The sequence below is a fragment of the Mobula hypostoma genome, chromosome 4 (assembly GCF_963921235.1).
Source record: "Mobula hypostoma chromosome 4, sMobHyp1.1, whole genome shotgun sequence".
Lineage (NCBI taxonomy): Eukaryota > Metazoa > Chordata > Chondrichthyes > Myliobatiformes > Myliobatidae > Mobula > Mobula hypostoma.
In genome coordinates, this window is record NC_086100.1 from 61884372 (window position 1) to 61905963 (window position 21592).

Genomic DNA, 21592 nt, shown 5'->3' on the forward strand with positions numbered 1-21592 from the left:
TATTTTGGTGATGAGAAAAAACCCCTACTAAGCAAGAAAAAGTGAAGAAAAAGAACCCCCATTAGGTGTTCAACCCCGGAGCTATGCGTCATACAAAAAGCTTCTAAAGATAAACATCAAACTGCCAGCAAGAAACAAAAATCCCAAAAATTTATAGTTCGGTCATGGAGGAAATCTATCAATTAACTCAAATGATAGTAACGAGCAAATGAACCCCTGACTAGTAATGCCACTCCTCCCCCTTTCATCCCTCCCCCTCTGTCACTTCGGAAACAACGGAACCCCGGAACATTAAGCTGCCAGTCCTGCCCCTCCTGTAACCATGTCTCACTAATAGCAATATTGTCCTAATCCCACATGTCAATCCCCAACTTCATCTGCCTTACCTACAATACTCCTTGCATTGAGGAATCATTAAAGTTGCAGGGAAAGCTTGTGCAAATATCCCACAATTTTTGTATTTTTTCTCCTTTTCCGTCAGTTTCAAATGTCCTTCTCGAATGCTCATTGCTCACAGAAACTGTTGCTTGTTCAGAACTCATGATAACCCTCACTACAAGGTTAATCAAACTTGCAATGGTAGAATTAAGTAGCAACCCTGGCCAGAACTATAATGATGATAAAGTACACCATTTCAAATTTAGCTTGAATGGGTGAGTGGGGAAAAGCATTAGTCACCAACACTCTTAATTAAGTTCATAGTGAGGGAAATGTGATGAGTGAATTTTTCCCTCATTCATAATGCAAGGACATAATTCAGGCCAATTATAAATTTAATCTAGCTGGAACAGAATCCTCTTAACCAAATAATGGTTCATTAGATGGTTACAGCCTTATCTGAAGCTAAGACTAATTGAACACAAAGTCATTTTCCACTCTACTGTATACAGCAAGGAAATATGGCCAATAAAACTGAAATGCTAGGCCTTGACGACAAACTAGTTACGTGGTTTTCCGTGGAACCCTGTAGTACAAAGCCATATGACGAATCTCCTATGGAGTGTAGTGCAGAAGAAAACAGTAATCTTTTGACTATAAACTTCAACGTCATTACATGCATGTAAGTAGCTTTGGTTCAATGAGATGCTTGTGCTCATGAAGTCCATTTTGTAGCACAAAAGGAGAAAAATCAAAATTCTAGCACCATGTTTTTTTCTCTCTATTGCTCCTCTACTAACTACACATTCTGCAACCTCCACCACAGCAAAAGAAATACAAAAGAGTTTCATAATATTAAAAGAAAGTTAATCAACCCATCAATCTACACCATTTTTGCAAAAGCAATCCAGTTAATCTCATTCCTTTTATCAACAATAACTGAATTTGCTTCCATTATCCATCAGGCAGGAAATTTCAAGTCAAAGAACTTTTCACATTACCCTGGTTCTTTTGCAAATCATTGAAAACATGTTCTCTGGATTTCAGACCAAGACAAAGGAAACAGTTTCTTTTTTTCCTTGTTCAAATCATTAAGGGTCTAGACATTTTAACAAAGCAACTGTTCACTTTTCCTGTTTGGGAATAAAACAAAAGCAATCACATCAACTTCAATACATCCACTAAACAGAAGTTGCTTATCCCAGGAACATTTTACTATATCCTCTCTGGGAGTCTAATATCCTTCCGATGGAGCAGTGAGCTCTCACATCCTTGCTATTGTATGAGGACCTCTCATATCCTTCCTACAGTGTAGAAACCACAATAGGATATAACATGTTAGATGCAGCTCCACAGATGGGATTAGCAGTAGCCACCTTGTTTTGGATTCAAAGTTCAAGTAAAATTATCGAAGTATGTATATGTCACCATATACTTTTCATTTTCTTTCAGGCATTCACAGAACATAGAAATACCACAGAATCAATGAAAAACTACACATAAGCACTGACAAACAACTAATCTGCTGCTAAAGACAAACTGCGCAAATAAATACGTAGATACTGAGAATATGAGTTGTAGAGTCCTTGAAAGTAGGATGTGGGATCTATTCAGAGTTGAGGTGAGTGAACTGTTCCTGAGTCTGGTGGTGTTGGAAATAGCATCTACAATTTTTTTGAAAAAGGTTTTTTAATTGACCTGCCCCTTCAGAGACTGGTATATATACTGTATATTCCCAGCCACCTGTTCTTTCGACACCTTTCAGATGATATTCTTCATCTTAGTCTAACCAAAAAAAAACTGCATCACTTAGCATTTTCCTGTGTTAAATTTTGTTTCACACGAGTCTGTCCATTTTGTCACCATTCCGTATTCTCCTGGACTATCAAGAGCCATTTCACTAACAGTTATATTTTCAACTTGTGTTTCGTTTGCAAATTTTGAAACTAACACAACATGACATGATCACACTGCTGGATTAACTGCCAGCTAATTTCCAAAAAATATTTCACCCACAGTGAATAATTAGTAAAATCACTTTCTTTTCTGTTTTAAAAAAAAGGAAATGCTTTGCTTTATAGTTGTGGGAAAATTACTTTATACTAATCGAAATATGGAAAAATAACCACCTAATGTTTGAATGACTAAAAATCAATTGCTAAACCAAATGTACTGTAGCTGCTAGGACCCGGCCAAGATCAGAATGTGCCCTAAAGAATGTATTAGTCATTAAATCATGTTTTCATTTATTTCTGTCACTCAAAATGGCAGGCAAACATATTTGAGCACTGAATTAACATTAACCAATATCTAAGTATTCAAGGAGCAGACTCCAGCAGGAGTAGTGTTAAGAATGCCAAATACTTAAAGAAAATGTATGGTTGTGCTATAAATATTTATTGAGTCGGTGATGCATACAATATAGTAGTCCTACTCACAATATTATTGAAATTTTTTATTTGAACTATCCATATTGTTAGTCTACTTATTACGTATACTTAAAAAAATCATTTTAAAAAATCCATTTGAAAGATTCAACAGAAACAGTAAAGTGTAGGTAATAAGATATCTTTCTGTGGCATTGCAATCAAAATTACAATGAATAATCATAAGGGTCCCCACTAAAAAGCATCCCTGAAAAATAGGCCTCAATTGCATGTATTGTCTAGGTCCTATAATTCTTAAGTGCTTCTATGAAAATGAAACATTGGATAAACTTGTTAAACTGTAACATGATTTACATGGATTTATAGAACATCTTTAGTAAAAGTGCTAGAGATGAAAAAGCACTGACTGCTCTACCCAAAGTTTAGGACTATCAAAAAATCTGATTTCTTTAATCAATAAATACATTTGCAGTCCTGACTCACATAACAGGTTTGGATATGGACTGATTTCGACCCCAATACCAGTAAGCAAGGTAGTCCTTAATATTTGCTGTAATTCACTTGAATTTGACAAATCTACCAACAGTACAATTGCTTTTGGTTTGTGTCAAGCTTTTCATCTTAAAAGTCTTTCACCAAAGTTGTTCTATAAATCCAGATATATAACTCAACAAGTCCAACTAGTGTTCCATTTTCTCAACAGTCTTGGCTGTTTGTGACCACATTTACTAGTATACATCTAAACATACATAGCTTGCTTTATTTTTGAATGTTAATTACTATTCCATTGTTAACAGCAGGTGCTCTCATCATGTTAAAGATGCATTGAGTTGGATTGTGTCTATGATCTTCAATTTTGCATTGAGATTTATCGCATCAGACAATAGTCTGCAAGTTCAGCAGAAATTGTGAACAGTGCCCTCTGCAGCTAAACATACTGCCACTGCTAAATTCATTATAAAATGCAGTAACTTTTTAACCCTTTCAGCGTTAGGTTTTGCAATTTCCAGAATATACCTAGTTTTATTTCTGTAGATCCTTTCAATGCTCCAAAGGGGAATGTTAAATATTAAACAATACAGGAATAAATAGTCAGCATGTTTTATAGTATATTCTGGTTAAAATTAAAAACCTTCAATAATTTATTTTACTGTCCTTTATGGCAACCAATAACTCAAGGACATTTCGACAACTCATTGCTTTCACGAGACATCAAGTCAGCAAACAGGGAATCCATTTCAAGCTTATGATTATCCATTGAAAATTTTCATCTCCACTCCGGATTCAGAAAAATTCTCCCTTCCACTTCTCTCCCAACTAAATGCAAACAATATTCACTGGAGCAAGAGAAATGAGTTTTTATCCTGAATCACTTGATTGAAGTCCTGTTTGGAGAGTTGCAATTAAACTAATCACCTTGCTTGTACAATTCAACTTAGAAAATAAGTAATAAGAATAAAATAAGCAAATAAGTAAATAAGAAAATAGTGAGCTTGAGTGCATGGGCAATGGCTGTTTATCACATTGTTGATCACACTGTTTTGTTGTTTAAAGTTCATTCTGCTCTGCCGTTTAGTTATTCAAGCTCCTGTTTCACAGTTAGAGGTCTGTATGTGATCAGTCTGCTACAATTTGAATGATTTCAGCCTTGAAATATCTGCATAGACTACAACATAGCAAAAAGTGCATCTCCCTTTGGTGGATAGGATTAGCTACAGTTATAGAAAACCAAGTTATCACGCTATGCCCAGATAGCAAATACTGAATGGTTATGAAAACTACAAAGGAAAACATTTTCAACTCAAAATGAACATGCTCATTTATTCAGAATCGAGGCAAATCCAGCCAGAAAGAGTTCCCGGAATCTCTTACTTCCCCAGTGCAGTTCTGCAGGTTTCCCCCGGGGCGCTGATGGAAATCCTGTCTTTGTCTGCTGGCTGGCTGGCTCTATCTGAAGTCCTTGAACACTGACATGCCCACAATCCCTCACCAACCCACTCTAGAAAACAAGGGTCTTCACTAATTGTTTAACTGAAAACTTCTGCCATAAGCCTGAAATGCAATTTATTGACTGGGATCTTTAGTAGTTCCAGTGGGATCTTCAGTATGATATACTCAAGGATAAACAGGAACTTCTGCAGAGTTTTCCTGTAGAACAGGAGCAATTCTTTTAAAAAAAAATAAGGCTGGCTGAAAATCACTCCAATGAGCAAGTATTATCATGTTTCCAAATTCGATGTCGATCAGTATTCCAATCCAAACATCACAACATCTAGCTAAAGTTATGAGAATAACTTTAACATGCCATTTGGAAACAACTGTCTTTTAGCTTCCATAAAAAAAATCTAATCCAATCCATTCAGTGAAATTAAATGAAACCTTCAAATTTTGGAAGGCCAAAGTCAGGAGTCTTCTTCAAAGGCCATTGTGTTAATAAATTACCTGCAAATCTGTTTCCACATGCAAGCAGCAAACATTATCAGGCATTGTGAAATATTCAATTGTTCTTTGCTGTAGAAAATAGATAAATCAATATACAAAATATGCAATGCTAAATATAAAAAGTCACAATTCACTGCTATCACATAATGAAATTATCAACATCTACAACATATATTTATAGAGAAACATTGAAACTACACTGTGCCAAGTTTAAATTAAATTGAATAGTTCTAGAATAAAAGTGAGCCTCAGTGTTGGTGACAGATCTACTAGATTTTCATTAAATCATATGGTCATCAAAATTATCTGTTATTCAGAATAACCTAAATGTAATTCCAGATCTAAAGCAAATTGCATATTCAACATATGGATTGTGAATTCATCATATGATTACTTGAAAAGCATGTTTCTTATCAAATAAAATTACTTTTAATATACGTTCAAAGCTTGATATGTTTGCTTCCATTTTAATCCCAGTATTTATTTTGGCCACTGTAAATGGTTCAAGAACATTAAAATATTTTATCTTCTGATTTGTTGGCACAGGAAACTTTCAGTGTGATTTTTCAGCCAATTTGATGACATCCTTATTGATGAATGCCAAAAATGCCTCCGAAAATTTCCCAATAGAAACTGACAAGAGTAATGGGAGTTGCTAGCACTTTGGGATCGCTTTGGTAAAGTGTTGTTACATTACCAAAGGCCTTAAAAATCTAGGACATCTTTTTAAAGCCCCACATCCGGAGTATAAAACGTGATCAAGATGCTACTTTTAGTCTGCACTAATATATCCCAAAGTACATGTTGATATTTCTTGGCAAAATGGAAATTGAACAAAATAGACCTCACAGTCTAAGATGGTGAATACTTCATAGATAGTGCAATATTTTTCAAATTAAAACTACATCATTCATATTTAAGAAATCAACATGTATAGAGGTTGAAATGAATATTATAGGGTTGACTTATCTGGATTGGTAACACTTCAGTTGTTAAACCTATCACTGGGAAATGAACTTTTAAATAGGAATACATTTCAGAAATTTTATTTTTCATCAGTGCAAAACCTACTTTTATTTATGTTATGCAATTATGAAACATCTCAAAGCTCAAGGTTAAATGGATCTAATTAATCAATATCTAATTTTTTAGTATAATCAACTTAACCAACTCATACTATATAAAAAATGTAATAAACACATCTAATAAAAATCCAAAAAAATGTTTTTTAACATCAAATATGAATCTCAATTCTTTGAATTCATTAAAACAGCTTTGCTCTGACAATAAGTTTGATAAGAGCAACATTTCTGCTCCAACCAATAAGACAGAATCCATTACTAAACCCTGAAATCATTTTACAAATAAAGCAAAAACTGCATTATTGTAATCCTCAACAACAAAACATTTTCTAACTCAACAGGGCCTTGGAAATGAACATCCTGAATTACAAATTAAAATTAATCATTCTGAGTACCTTATTGTAATACCATAATCCTATACCTGCATTGCCATTCCTCAGCAAGCAAGAAAGCACTACCTAAAAATTCATTTCCTGTTGGAAATGTGCTATCTAGTATTGTCAGCATATTGCGCTCTACCTTTAAATGCATTTTGGAAGCAAATTACAAAATATTGACACCACTGTTGCCAACCGGCAAAGAAGCCTACTTATTCACCAAAACCCAACAAGACTACAGATAAAGTAGGTTGGAGTAAAACAGTTATTTCCATGACATTAAATATCAGGTAAGGCAATGTGGCTGACACCTTGAAATTTATGCTCCTTTGGTCTTTTTATATTAAGTAATACTTCAAGTTTATACTTTAAAGTTAGCACATCATCAATGGATATAATTTTTTAAGCGTGAACATATTCTGATTTGCACAGCATGAGGCACTTCCAATGAGAACAGAAACAAATTGTTGACATTGAAGTTCCACCTATCTAAATTGTGGATCTGAGGTGTCCCACAAGATTTATTGTGCCTTTCCTAATATCTGAAGGCGGCGATTCAAATCAGAGCCTATCACCTACTGCCGATCAACTTCATCAAAGGAAGAAGATCAAGACCGATAACTGGAGTTTCCATTAGACTTCCAAAGTGACACATTCAACAATGAAAAAATCAGCTATTACTGATTAGAAATAGATTTTCTGAATAAATTATAGAATATAGGACAAAAATTGGAGAACTTGACTTGGGCTATTCTTCTGACGATTGCTTACCCTCTTGGTTCAAATATAGTTGGAGGAAAAATCATGTAATTCTTTCTAAATCTATTATTTTGCAAGCCCTAGTATTGAAGATGGACCCTTAAACATGCTATTTACATCACAGAGATTGGACAATAGATAGCATTGATAAACTATTTTGGAAAGCTGAATCATTTTAGTCAGTTAATCGAGTTGTTTTTGCACCACCTCCCTTGCCAGCTCACCTCTTGACTTGAGCATTTTTTGCACGATATGGTGAGAAAGAGATTACTTCATTTCAGGCAAGCAGTATTCACTGGACTTCCTATAGAAAGTGCTGTCGCAATTGCATTTGTACACTTCCAATACCCATATAATGAAAGAAAGATAGAGATCTGCTTCACAACCAGCAGCACTTGGTGTTGAAAAATACAAATAAATGATTTTGGAAAGTATTTACTTACAGATGTGAAGTTTGCTTTTGTCTGGGTCTGGTTTTGATTCTGTGCTTCTTGCTCTTGAAACTGTAAACCTGCAAGGTGTTTCTCGAGGGCCTCCCAGTCCATGGTTGGGAGCTGAGGTTCTTCTGTTACAAAAGTCCCTGAAGTGGCCACAACACTACTTGATATTCGCAATGCTTTTTGCAGCTTTGGAAGAGTCTCATTTCCTTTGCCACGTACTTTAGTTGGTGCTACATTGCCATTTTGCTTAATTTCACCTGGTGTAACAACAGAAGGAACTGGAGGGATGACTTTTACATCTTGAAACTCCTCTGCTAAACTCCTGTTGGCAGTTTTAACAAAGTCATTGTTCTCTGAATAGTCACCATACTCATTTTCCCACTCTTCTATCACCTTCTTTTTGTATTCTTGATAATCCTCATCTGCTTCATAGTCCCCCAAAGTGGCAAGATCCAGGCTGGGTGAGGATTTACACTCAGAACATGGTGTCACTTTGTTGGAGCTTGATTCGGAACTTGTTCGACTACATGAGTCACTTCCCAAATCCATACCATCTTCCCTGTAATCCTGAGGAATAAATACAAAACAATTCAATGGAATATTATTTTTGATTAGCTTTCCACAATGTTAAAATATTTACTTGGACTAAAACCACTTTGGAATGGATGGCAAAACAGACTTGCTTCCCCACTCTGGAGCAGCCATTTGTGATTTGATGTGAAGGAAGTGAGTTTCCTCGAACAGTAACATTTTGTAAATGATTTACTGGGGATTTCTATACCCCTGCCATCACAGTTACAGCAAATTTCATATCTCCTATACAAATCACATCACTAAATTTAATAAATTACAGATACTGTAAAAACCAGTATTAAAAATATTTGGATGTAAAACAATGTTTATATTTCAAAGCAGTAAACAATGTTTATTTTGACCAGTTAACTATTACTATAACATTTTTCATTCATATCAGCTTTGTTGACATTTATATCACAGTTCTATAAAAATAATTTTTTTTAATGTTTGTCAAAATCTTAGCTGAATCTCTTTACATCTCTACAAATAAAATGTTAAAAGGTCTCAAGATTTAAACCAGCAATGTGCATTTATTTTGTAAATTTGAGTCAAAGATCCCGTGTTTCATATTTATAGACTACTGTTTAGATGGTCCATTTGCAACTTTTTTTGCTTATGTGTTTAATTTACTAATGAAAGCTCAGGACCAATGATGTGCCAAATGGAAAACAATCTTTTGACATCATCATTCATTTGCATTCAGAGGCTGTATTGCTGCTAAGAAACCAATGCTGAACCCATGTTGCACAACAGGTTTGGTCTAAACCCAGAGAGGGGCATTCATCAGAGAATCTTTTCACACTAAACTAATCCAGAAGTCTAGTTGTAGGGATGAAACCGATCATCATAATGTTCAGTTTGCAAGATGCAAAAAGCTTGAAATGACTTTTTTTGATTAAAGGATTTTGAGAACCCAATAATGAATTAAATGCTACATTGATTTTAAAAAATCTAAGAAACAGAAGTAAATTCATTTCAGATCATGTGGATCAATTAAGGATTACAAATCCAAAGACCTCTATGTAGGGCAATAGTAATAACAGTATGAGGAAATCAATTTTTTTTTCTCAGTCCTCCAAGTGTCAAGCTCTATAAATTTGGACATGTGTCATCTTGCCCACATGGCCACTGGAACAAAGACCTGGCATTGTATCTTCAACCTATTTTACATGTTTTAATTGCCAGTTCAGTATCTTCATTGAAAGGGGCCATGAAGGGCAAGCAATAAATAGTGAACTTGATATATACAAAAGTGTTGAAGGTAGATTCATTTTTAAAATTTCAATAGACTGTCTCCAATAGATTCATCATAATACATGCTGAACCAGAATTATTAATGATGACTGTATGATGCACCAGATTAGACAATGGGCTTGGATTATTGCAATTTAATTTTAAATCCAGACTAGTTTGCTGAAATGAAAGTCTCTTTTTTCCCCTACTGTCCTCCATGTCAACATAAATCTCTCTGTTCTCTGTGTAATTTTTATTCAGCTTTAGATGCAGTTTTAATTTAGTGGTAATCCTACTCAGAGTTCATAAAATAGCAATATTCACCGTAAAGCTGTCATCTAATTCATTAGTCAAAGTCCTAACTGACTTGCAATACAATTTCAATGTAGCATCAAACCTATTTAAATGTGTCCAGTGGATCCTTGAGTTTATCAGAGCTCAGTTATATGTTTCAGTCCAGACATCCTCAGCAACACTATCAGAAATTGAAGTCCAGTATGCTAAACTAAATGAATGGCAGTCATCAATCCAAAAATGGATTTTCCCCCTTCCCCCCTCCACTTCAGGATTGAGGAGTGTAGTATAAATACAGCCTCAAAGTAATATGTAACCAATTTGCCATAAGTGACTGAAAGCCTCAGATGGAAATTCATACATTCAGCGGTCTGCTCCGAACACCATTTATACTTGCTAAAAAATTTAGAAATAAGTTAATTTTCTGTCTGTCCTGCAAACTTAAACACAGCCTTTCAACAGTAAATAAAATCAAATACAGTAACAAAAGCTTTTGTCCACCCTTGTCAACAGTTTCAAATGAACTTCTGCTACAAATTCTGTAATGATAGAGATTTGAGTGTCATAGCAATTGATGTGCTTAAGAATTCACAGATGTGCTATAAACTACTGCACAAGACAGCAAACATAGAACCTACAGATTTGAAATTTATTGCTGGAGAACTGCAGAGACTATGCAAGACCTATTGAAATGTATGAAGCTGATTAACCTATCTGCATCTTTTTTTTTCTGGATTCAAACAGGGTTAGTTTTCAAAAGTGGCAAAACACGGTCAAAAGAATGGAAGATTCACTCAGTATGTATGCACATCTTATCATAGATCTTTAATTGAGCCAAGCAGTTCCCTGCTGAGATTAAAACAGTAGTTTTCAACCAATCAGAATATCATTGACAGAAATAATTTGTTGGACTCTCCCACTGGTGGCAACATATTCTACATGTTTTATTTATGCTTAACTGCATCAAAACATGTGATTTTTGTTGGAATAAAACACCAAATACATAAGAATCCCAACAGATTATTGCTTTTTTTTTGCTCATTTATATCAATTGTTATTGGAAAACAGCTCTTTCCCTTGCCTTCTTTTCCCTCACGCCACCTCATTGTTCCCTGCACATTCACGCAGATGGACACAATGTACAATGCTGAAATAAAGCACTGGACATTCTGCTTAATTGTTTAGTGATTGATAATTGCATATCACATTTTGCAAATTCCAGTTAAACAGACAATAATTTAATTTTCATTGCCAGACACATTTCATAATAGATTCACAAATTAAAATGTCTGTGAACAAGAACTAAACCATCATTTTGATGAGAAGTGCAAACAGCTTTTACAGCCTATGCCAGAGAAACGCGAAACAAAGCATTTGCCCACGCTGGTATACCCTTTTACAATCGCGACAATGGTCATTATTTTAAGATTTTCACAAAGGCTCGTACAATTTATTTTTCTGAACAAAGCAACACCTTGCGCTTTCTAGGCCTGTAGTACAAGGTGTGGAACACACTATTTGTCCTTAACTACTGAGGTCCGCCACTAACAAGATAGTTCAATGTAGGGTTGGGGGCCCAAACCGCTGGGTTTATAATCTCGGGTTTTCCTTACAAAATGCGCATCGGCGGCACAGAGCCAAAACTACCAATGGGGGCAAAATAGCCCCTGACACACAAACTCCAGGAAGTTGATGTTCTTAATTATTTTTCTTCCTGACTGTTTTAAACTGTTAATCCAGCGGATCTGTTTTGCGCAAAAGGAAGAGGAGGGAAAGTTCCAGCATCTAACCCCGGGAAAGCAGAGCTGCGGTGGCCCTGAGGCAGCTCCTCCGCTCCACAGAAGCTCGCCGAGTGGCGGCCGCTCCGGCTCCAGCAACTCGGCGGCAGGAAAACATCTCACCTCCTGAAACTCTTAAAAAAAATGGAAACTTCACTGAGCCGGAGACAGGGTTGAGCCGCTTACCGCGGGAACCAGCCCATTCCTCCTGTTAGCAGCAAACGCACAGGGATTAAGGAGAAAAAGGAGCGGAACTCTGCTTTAATCTCAATGCCGCCGTCCCCTTAAAAGGGAAATGGTATTAGTGCTCCTTGCTGAACATAGTCACACTTGAAAAATATCTGCAGATATTAATAGATTTTGTTGAAAACCTTAATGTGTAAATTGTAGGGCAAATGCATCCCCATTGAAATGCATTGCGTAGCCAATGTGTGTGTATGTTTGTGTGGGTGAGAGAGCGAGGGAGATCCTCTTCCACTGATTATACCGCAGTAAATCGAAGCCTGCCTAAAATATGAAAACACTTTACCAGAATCAGACATAGGCAAGGATGACAAGTGTTTTTTTTCCCCCCGGAAAGTAATTGGACTGTTTCCCCTTTAACGCAACATTTTGACGTCAGCCGACAAATATGTGGATTTTAAAATGAGTTGTGGCAGGTGGGGCTGGGCTGTGGCCGGGTTCATTGCCCGGCGCTGACTCACAGCCCTGCCCGGAGCTGATGGTGTGACACAGTAGGAGACTTTGACCGGGCGGTGGATAGCGGGCAGCAGAGGGCAAGCGTGGCGCGGCGCAAAACTGATTAGGTGTAAAGGTGCTTCAGATCGCTACTGCCATAGTTAAATGCAATGAGATGTTTTCACTAAAGTTATCGCCATTTTCATGTTATTTTATCCTGAACATTATCGACGGGATTCTATTATAAGCCTACAGCATCCCATCGCAATGCAATTTCTTCCCAATTAAAAACCTTTGCCGGTACGTTACTGCGTAATGGATGTGTAAAATTGTCAAGGTACTGGCCGGACGTGTTAATTTCTTCCTACAAATCTCAAACGAGCATCGTTTGGAAATAGAGCAGAACTTAATAGAGATTCTCTCCACTGTAACATAAATACAAACACGACTAACGGAGCAAAATAGAAAAGTATCCCCACAATCGCAGCTGCCTCCTCCTAACTGACAGTACTTACGGTCATCTTTTGGACCAAAATTTCCCATCAAGTCATTGTCCAGCAGCGTCACAATTTTCTTAGGCGTTTTTTTCATACAAATATTTCTTCTCGTTCGTGTACAACTCGCTCCTCCAGAAACCAGAGTTCAAAAATAGACTTAATTCACTTAGCACGAAAAGGCCAGCCCAAGTAATGTGGCAGCGGCGAAGTAAGAGCAGCGAATACACTTCCAGTGATGAATGTCACTGAGACCTCCACTGAATAGTCTACGCGCTGTGATGGTGCAGTATCGGTTGTATCCTCCCAAACTGAACCAAAGAGCTTTCCCCTCTCTCTCTCTCGTCGCTCAGCTTTTTTCTCTCAAGCATCGACCTTGTATGAAAACGCCGGTCGTATCTGAATAATTCATGAAAGTTGTTTTGAGTGCCTCTCGTTTCCGCGCGTGTTTTAAATCATTCATTATATGTTCATGTTGGTCATTTACTTATTTTTTTTTAAAAAAAGAAAATTCCCCGTCACGCGAATAAATCTCTATATTTACACTGGAGCAGACGGTATAAAGCCAGCGAAATACCTACCGTCCGTGCACACCTGGATTTACGAGTTTAAGTTGGATGAAAAACGATCACATTGAAGAAGCTTTAAGAGCTCGGCTTATCCGCAATTGCTTGCCAGCATTGCGTATCTGTCAGATATTATGTTTTGATTCTAGTGCCAATTTAAAAGTGCAATTTCACCCAGGCGTATTCCAAGTCCGAGAATGATTTTATCATTCTGATTTTATTTCGGGTGTTGTGAGTTGCAGCCCCACAGGTCTGTGAACCAACCTCAGGTTTGCTGCATTGTAAGCCCGGAGTCTGCTGTCCTACTGCTGTAATGTCAGAGGCGCGGAGTGACGAACAGTGCAGCCTCTGGTGGGGCTCTGGTGGAGGCAGCGTCATCGCCTCAGACAGTCCCGCCCCATCAGGAAGAATTAAACAATTTCCATGACAACTGAATCCCAAGACTGCAACTCCTTTTTCCATCAGCTTCATTTTCCGTCATGTCCTCGGGTCCTTATACTTTATTCTCTTACAAAGGCGACACGTATTAATTCAAAAACAGATGAAAAGTGGCTTGTCAATGGGACCTTGAAATCCAACTGTTTGCTTGTGGACATATGTAATACAAAACTCAGTTAAAACTCGGAAACATATTTATATTGGACCGGTGAAATTCGGTCAGTGATAACCCCCGGATCACGCTAGTTGATCTCTGCTCTAATTTTCACATCTCATTTACAGTCAGAATTTAATACCCCGCCCCTAAGCTTCATACAGCTTACGCTGATCCCGTCTGCACTGGAAATATCACAGCAGGCATGTCAGAAAATGAACCAGCGACAAAAGAGGATTGTTTCTTTTTAAAGTATCGTTCGAACGAGTTACTTTTCATAGAGTATAAAACATGAATACAATTATAACTTCCATGGATACAACTTACCACAGTTTGAGTGTGAGAAGTTAGAAAAACTGTTGATTTGCTTCAGTGTTGACATTAAGTAACTTGCCCTATTCCCAGTGGAGTCCATTTGGTAGGGTATGGGAAGTTGCTCGTAAACAGAAAGGAATGTACATTTTTTGATTATTATTCAATGTACAATTACAGAAAACATGAAAATCATACCAGAGATTGATTTTACAGATGAGTATTTCTGGCGAGGGGTGGGTGAGGAGATGACCTTATCCATGACCTGCTTTGATTAGGAAACAATCTACCATTATTCCCTGAAATACACAGCCAGCAACAAATTCATTGCTCAGCGAAGAGTCCTACATACAGTTTCAGTATAGCAAAACAAAAATCACGAAAGGTGTGGCATTTCTGGCGTCTGTACCTGCCGCCTGAAGGTAGCTGTGAAAAAATGACATGGTGGAGATCTTTGATACTGCCAGTGACGGGAAGCAATGTGCATGTGATGTATTGGGAAGAATAAAGTTCTCTCTTCAGATTCTTATGTTCCTGCACATTTGAATTGCCACACCAGATCACGATGCAACCAGTCAGTTGTAATTATGAGATGCTTTGAAACTATTACTGAAATCACAGAAGAATAGTTCTTCTAATGAACTTCTAATGAAAATTGAAGAATTTTATGTAGGTACAATGGATTCACAAATTCAAACTCACAAGATTATGAACAGTCACAAAATGGCAAAAATGTATGCTAAGAAGATTGTATAAAAGTATGGAACTGGGCTAGATTTCGAAAGGCCAGGATAAAAATGATGCAAGACTCAGGCCAAATAACCAAGGGAATTGTAGTTACTTAAATAGAAATGGATGTATTTCAATGATTACAGTATTTGCTTTAAGTGAGAATAGGAGAATCATGCTTCAGCAGTAACTCTCCCAAGGCAAGAGGTGCTGTTGGCTTCATTGGAGAATTAAATAGATTAGCTTGTTAGAATGCATGACTTGAAACTCATTAAGGAAAACTTATAAACTACTGAAATGAGTAAACCCACCGGATCAAAAGGCAATGCACACTCAGTAATGTCTCACAGACCGACCTCCTCGACCCGCCATCTGGGACCAACCATGGTAGTTGACCAGAGCGTGTCCAGCACAACCTTCCTCTTCAGTTCTCCTCCCGAAAAGCCCTGGGCCTCGGACTCCCTCTTGGGTCCGATCCTCGCCAGCGTACAGCATTTCTTTCATCGCGTCTCCTCTCTCTGTCCCCATCGTGCCTTCTGCCCAACGCCCGCGAAAACAATAGCTTACAGACACACAAGACAGAATAACATCTATCCCAATTGGTTAGCAAATGAATACAATTCCCGTTGTCAGTAATTATAAACCAAACAAGCTGCTACCATTAACTCAGCAGTTAACATTACAGAGAAGCCATTTTATTAGCCTTAGCAAATACCATGAAAGATCATAGAATATAGAATATAGAATAGTACAGCACAGTACAGGCACTTCGGCCCACAATGTTGTGCCGACCCTCAAACCCTGCCTCCCATATAACCCCCACCTTAAATTCCCCCATATACCTGTCTAGTAGTCTCTTAAATTTCACTAGTGTACCTGCCTCCACCACTGACTCAGGCAGTGCATTTCACGCACCACTCTCTGAGTAAAAAACCTTCCTCTAATATCCCCCTTGAACTTCCCACCCCTTACCTCAAAGCCATGTCCTCTTGTATTGAGCAGTGGTGCCCTGGGGAAGAGGCGCTGGCTATCCACTCTACCTATTCCTCTTATTATCTTGTACATCTCTATCATGTCTCCTCTCATCCTCCTTCTCTCCAAAGAGTAAAGCCCTAGCTCCCTTAATCTCTGATCATAATGCATACTCTCTAAACCAGGCAGCATCCTGGTAAATCTCCTCTATACCCTTTCTAATGCTTCCACATCCTTCCATAGTGAGGCAACCAGAGCTGGACACAGTTCTCCAAGTGTGGCCTAACCAGAGTTTTAGAGAGCTGAACCATTACATCACGACTCTTAAACTCTATCCCTCGACTTATGAAAGCTAACACCCATAAGCTTTCTTAACTACCCTGTCTACCTGTGAGGCAACTTTCAGGGATCTGTGGACATGTACCCCGAGATCCCTCTATTCCTCCAGACTACCAAGTATCCTGCCATTTACTTTGTACTTTGCCTTGGAGTTTGTCCTTCCAAAGTGTACCACCTCATACTTCTCCGGGTTGAAATCCATCTGCCACTTCTCAGCCCACTTCTGCATCCTATCAATGTCTCTCTGCAATCTTTGACAATCCTCTACACTATCTACAACACCACCAACCTTTGTGTGGCCTGCAAACTTGCCAACCCACCCTTCTACCCCAACATCCAGGTCGTTAATAAAAATCACGAAAAGTAGGGTCCCAGAACAGATCCTTCTGGGACACCACTAGTCAAAATCCTCCAATCGGAATGTACTCCCTCCACCACCACCCTCTGCCTTCTGCAGGCAAGCCAATTCTGAATCCACCTGGCCAAACTTCCCTGGATCCCATGCCTTCTGACTTTCTGAATAAGCCTACCATGTGGAACCTTGTCAAATACCTTACTAAAATCCATATAGATCACATCCACTGCACTACCCTCATCTATATGCCTGGTCACCTCCTCAAAGAACTCTATCAGGCTTGTTAGACACGATCTGCCCTTCACAAAGCCATGCTGACTGTCCCTGATCAGACCATGATTCTCTAAATGCCCATAGATCCTATCTCTAAGAATCTTTTCCAACAGCTTTCCCACCACAGACGTAAGGCTCACTGGTCTATAATTACCCGGACTATCCCTACTACCTTTTTTGAACAAGGGCACAATATTCGTTTCCCTCCAATCCTCCGGTACCATTCCCGTGGACAACTAGGACATAAAGATCCCAGCCAGAGGCTCAGCAATCTCCTCCCTCGCCTCGTGGAGCAGTCTGGGGAATATTCCGTCAGGCCCCGGGGACTTATCTGTCCTAATGTATTTTAACAACTCCAACACCTCCTCTCCCTTAATATCAACATGCTCCAGAACATCAACCTCACTCATATTGTCCTCACCATCATCAAGTTCCCTCTCATTGGTGAATACCGAAGAGAAGTATTCATTGAGGACCTCGCTCACTTCCACAGCCTCCAGGCACATCTTCCCACCTTTATCTCTAATTGGTCCTACCTTCACTCCTGTCATCCTTTTTTCTTCACATAATTGAAGAATGCCTTGGGGTTTTCCTTTACCCTGCTCGCCAAGGCCTTCTCATGCCCCCTTCTTGCTCTTCTCAGCCCCTTCTTAAGCTCCTTTCTTGCTTCCCTATATTCCTCAATAGACCCATCTAATCCCTGCTTCCTAAACCTCATGTATACTGCCTTCTTCCACCTGACTAGATTTTCCACCTCATTTGTCACCTATGGTTCCTTCACCCTACCATTCTTTATCTTCCTCACCGGGACAAGTTTATCCCTTACATCCCGCAAGAGATCTCTAAACATCGACCACATGTCCATAGTACATTTCCCTGCAAAAACATCATCCCAATTCACACCCACAAGTTCTAGCCTTATAGCCTCAAAATTTGCCCTTCCCCAATTAAAAATTTTCCTGTCCTCTCTGATTCTATCCTTTTCCATGATAATGCTAAAGGCCAGGGAGTGGTGGTCACTGTCCCCCAGATGCTCACTCATTGAGGGATCTGTGACCAGACGCGGTTCATTACCTAGTACTAGATCTAAGATGGCATTCCCCCTAGTCGGCCTGTCAACATACTGTGACAGGAATCCGTCCTGGACACACTTAACAAACTCTGCCCTGTCTAAACCATTGGAACTAATCAGGTGCCAATCAATATTAGGGAAGTTAAAGTCACCCATGATAACAACCCTGTTATTTTTGCACCTTTTCAAAATCTGCTCCTCTGTATCTCTGCTGCTACCAGGGGGCCCATAGAATACCCCCAATAGAGTAACTGCTCCCCTCCTGTTCCTGACTTCCACCCATACTGACTCAAAAGAGGATCCTGCTACATTACCCACCCTTTCGGTAGGTGTAATAGTATCCCCGACCAGTAATGCCACCCCTCCTCCTCTTCCCCCCGGCATCCCTTTTAAAGCACTGAAATCCAGGAATATTGAGAATCCATTCCTGCCCTGGTGCCAGCCAAGTCTCTGTAATGGCCACTGCATCATAATTCCATGTGTGTATCCAAGCTCTCAGTTCATCATCTTTGCTCCTGATGCTTCTTGCATTGAGGTACACACACTTCAGCCCTTCTACCTTCCTACCTTTACACTGTTTATTCTGCTTCTCTTTCCTCAAAGCCTCTCTATATGTTAGATCCGGCTTTACTCCGTGCACTTCTTTCACTGTCTATCGCTCCGGGTCCCATCCCCCTTGCAAATTAGTTTAAACCCTCCCGATCCATGCTAGCAAACCTACCTGCAAGGATATTGCTCCCCCTTGAGTTCAGGTGCAACCCATCCAATCTGTACAGGTCCCACCTTCCCCAGAAGAGATCCCAATGATCCAAAAATCTAAAATCCTGCTCCCTGCACCAACTCCTCAGCCACGCATTCAACTGCCATCTCCTCCAATTGTTACAATCACTGCCAAGTAGCACTGGTAGCAATCCTGAGAACGCCACGCTTGAGGTCCTGTTCTTCAGCCTTCTGCCTAGTTCCCGAAACTCACTCTTCAGGACCTCATCCCTCTTCCTGCCTATGTCATTGGTACCAACATGTATCACAACTTCTGGTTGCTTTCCCTCTCGTACTAGGATGTCGTGCGCCCGGTCAGAGACATCCTGGACCCTGGAACCCGGGAGGCAACAAACCATGTGGGTGTCCTTCTCACGTCCACAAAATCTCCTGTCTGCTCCCCTGATTGTAGAGTCTCCAATGACGACAGCTCTTCTCTTCTCCGTCCCACCCTTCTGCACCACTGGGTCAGACTCAGTGCCAGAGGCCCTGCCACCGTGGCTCACACCTGGTCGGTCGTCCCTGCCAACAGTATCCAGGACGATAAACTTATTATTCAGGGGAATGGCTACAGGGGTGCTCTGCACTACCTGTCTGCTCACCTTCGCTTTCCCCCCTCTGACTGTCACCCAATGACCTGCTTCCGACAGCTTAGGTGTGACTACCTCCCTGTAGCTCTCATCTATGACTGCTTCATTCTCCCTTATGAGTCGAAGGTCATCCAGCTGCTGCTCCAGATTCCTTACATGGTCTTCCAGATCGCCCAGCCGTATGTATTTCTGGCAGATGTGACTCTGTGGGAGAGGGGAGTTCCCCCAAGACTGCCACATCTCACATGAGAGGCACATCACCGTCTCAGGAGGCATTGTAAAGACTAACTGCGAGCAAGCTTGTCCTCCGCCTTTTCTCGTCAAAGTCTCTCAAGTCAAAGCCTCAAAGCTCCACTCCACTGGCCCACTCACTCACTGGCCGCTTTCCACAGAAACCCCTTACACTAGTTCAACACCAGCTTTATAGTCATATAGGACCAAACCAAATTTTAAAAAACAAAGAAAATAGGAGCAAACGTAAACTTTAAAGTCTCTCAGGTCTGCCCTGCCATTCCATATGATCATGGCTGATCAACCCCAGGCTTCACTTCCTCATCTGAGCCTGATCCTCATAGCCCTCAAGTCTTGATATTTCCAAAATGGAATCTACATCTACTTTGTATACTTCTAATGAGCTGTTCAGGTTTCTTCTCTTTTTCTTGAGAAGCATGTGTATCTTTCCTAATTTCTAATCCATTCGGTCCTTATGAAATTCCAGAGGGAATTCCATAAGACCTGTCCATAACAGATGCTGTCCTGTTTCTTCTTAGACAGAACCCCAAATTTGAGGATGATTTGATTTCATTCCAGAGGCTTGCTTACTTCAAAATGATTAACCTTGTCACGGTCCTGATCAGTTATTCCCTGGGTCCCTTTAAATTTACTTTGGGTCACAATCAGGACCGTTGACTCCTTGTTTTCCTTAATTCATTGTTTCCCCGTGTTTCTTGGGCTCTGTCATTAAAGGCACTTGAGTCTCAGCTGAACGAGCAGTATTTAGTGTCGGGCTTATAGCTCCTCAGCGCTAGATCATCATCGGACGTCACTAAAGCAAGTGTGAGCAAGTCACCCTGCCGGAACGAGCCAAGTTACATCACCGGAGCTACTCAAGTCTTCTCCCCGAAGCGAGTGCCAGTAAGTCGTCTCTCCTCACCGGAGCCAGCCTGTTAAGTTACCTTGCCTGATCGAGCCGCTAAGCTACCTCACCGAAGTGGGTCCATCAAGTTAACCTGCCGGAGTGAGACGAGAGCCGCTGTCTGTAGTTCCTGGGCTGCGTCAAAGGCTTGCCACTGCTTGGAGCCATTTCATGTCAAGGTATGAACTGTCTATTGTTGTGTAGTACCGTCTCTTCATGTCCTCGTCTCCACTGAGTGTAGGTCCGGCTGTTTTGCCGCTACTCTGAGTTAGGAACTGTCTCCTCGTGTCCTCGTCTCTGCTGGATAGGTCCAGCCATTTGCCGCTACTCTGAGTTGGGGAATCCTGTCTCTCAGTGTTTCGTGTCCTGTGTCTAAAAGAGTCCTGGCTCTAAGTCCTGCATCCAAGGAAGAGCCACGGCTCAGTGTTCCGTGTCCTGTGTCTAAGAAAGGTCCAGGCTTTGATGTTCCAAATCCAGGTTTCTGAGGTTCCGAGTTCCAAGTCCAGGTTCTGGTGTTCCGAGTTCCAAGTCTGGGTCCCAAGTTCCACGTTCTGAGTTCCAAGCCCCAGTCCGAGTCTAGCCATGCTTATTCCTGCTTCTGTTTTGCTCACTCCTTGATCTCCCTCTGAATAATCCTTGCTTCCCTGCTTTCCTAGTAACGATTAATAAACTCTATTCTTGTTAATGCTACAAAACGTGTTTGTGTCTTGCATTTGGGTCCACCCATGCTCCGCACTTGTGACAAACCTTTCTATTTCAAAAAACTACACTGATAAATAAAGGACATAAGTATTTCAGAAATGATAAATTGAAAAGAAAGGTAAAGATAGTCGTACCAATGGAGCTCAAAGTCATTGATTAGTTTGGGCAGAGCTGCACAATACCAAGGAGCAGCAGGTAATACTAGGATTAGTTTATATGATCCCAGAAGCAGTCATGCTAGTTGGCAGAGCACGTTTGGTCATCTTGGATGCACTGTA

General features: G+C 39.9%; 1 protein-coding gene across 5 annotated transcripts in view; it reads right to left on the reverse strand.

The window, feature by feature from the left end:
- The window catches only part of schip1 (schwannomin interacting protein 1), a 212651-nt gene extending 198859 nt beyond the window's left edge, over nt 1-13792 (reverse strand). Inside the window, exons 1-3 of one of the 5 annotated variants that reach the window (XM_063045853.1) lie at nt 13500-13792; nt 7869-8432; nt 5208-5276 (exon numbers count right to left, since the gene is read on the reverse strand). In XM_063045853.1, the coding sequence (XP_062901923.1) occupies nt 5208-5276; nt 7869-8414 (615 nt within the window). In that variant the 5' untranslated portion in view covers nt 8415-8432; nt 13500-13792. Of the gene's footprint in view, nt 1-5207; nt 5277-7868; nt 8433-11869; nt 12001-12939; nt 13343-13499 lie in introns of those variants that run through there. The other 4 variants (XM_063045851.1, XM_063045854.1, XM_063045852.1 and 1 more) reach the window with 4 other exon arrangements.
- Between the last annotated feature and the right edge of the window lie 7800 nt (nt 13793-21592).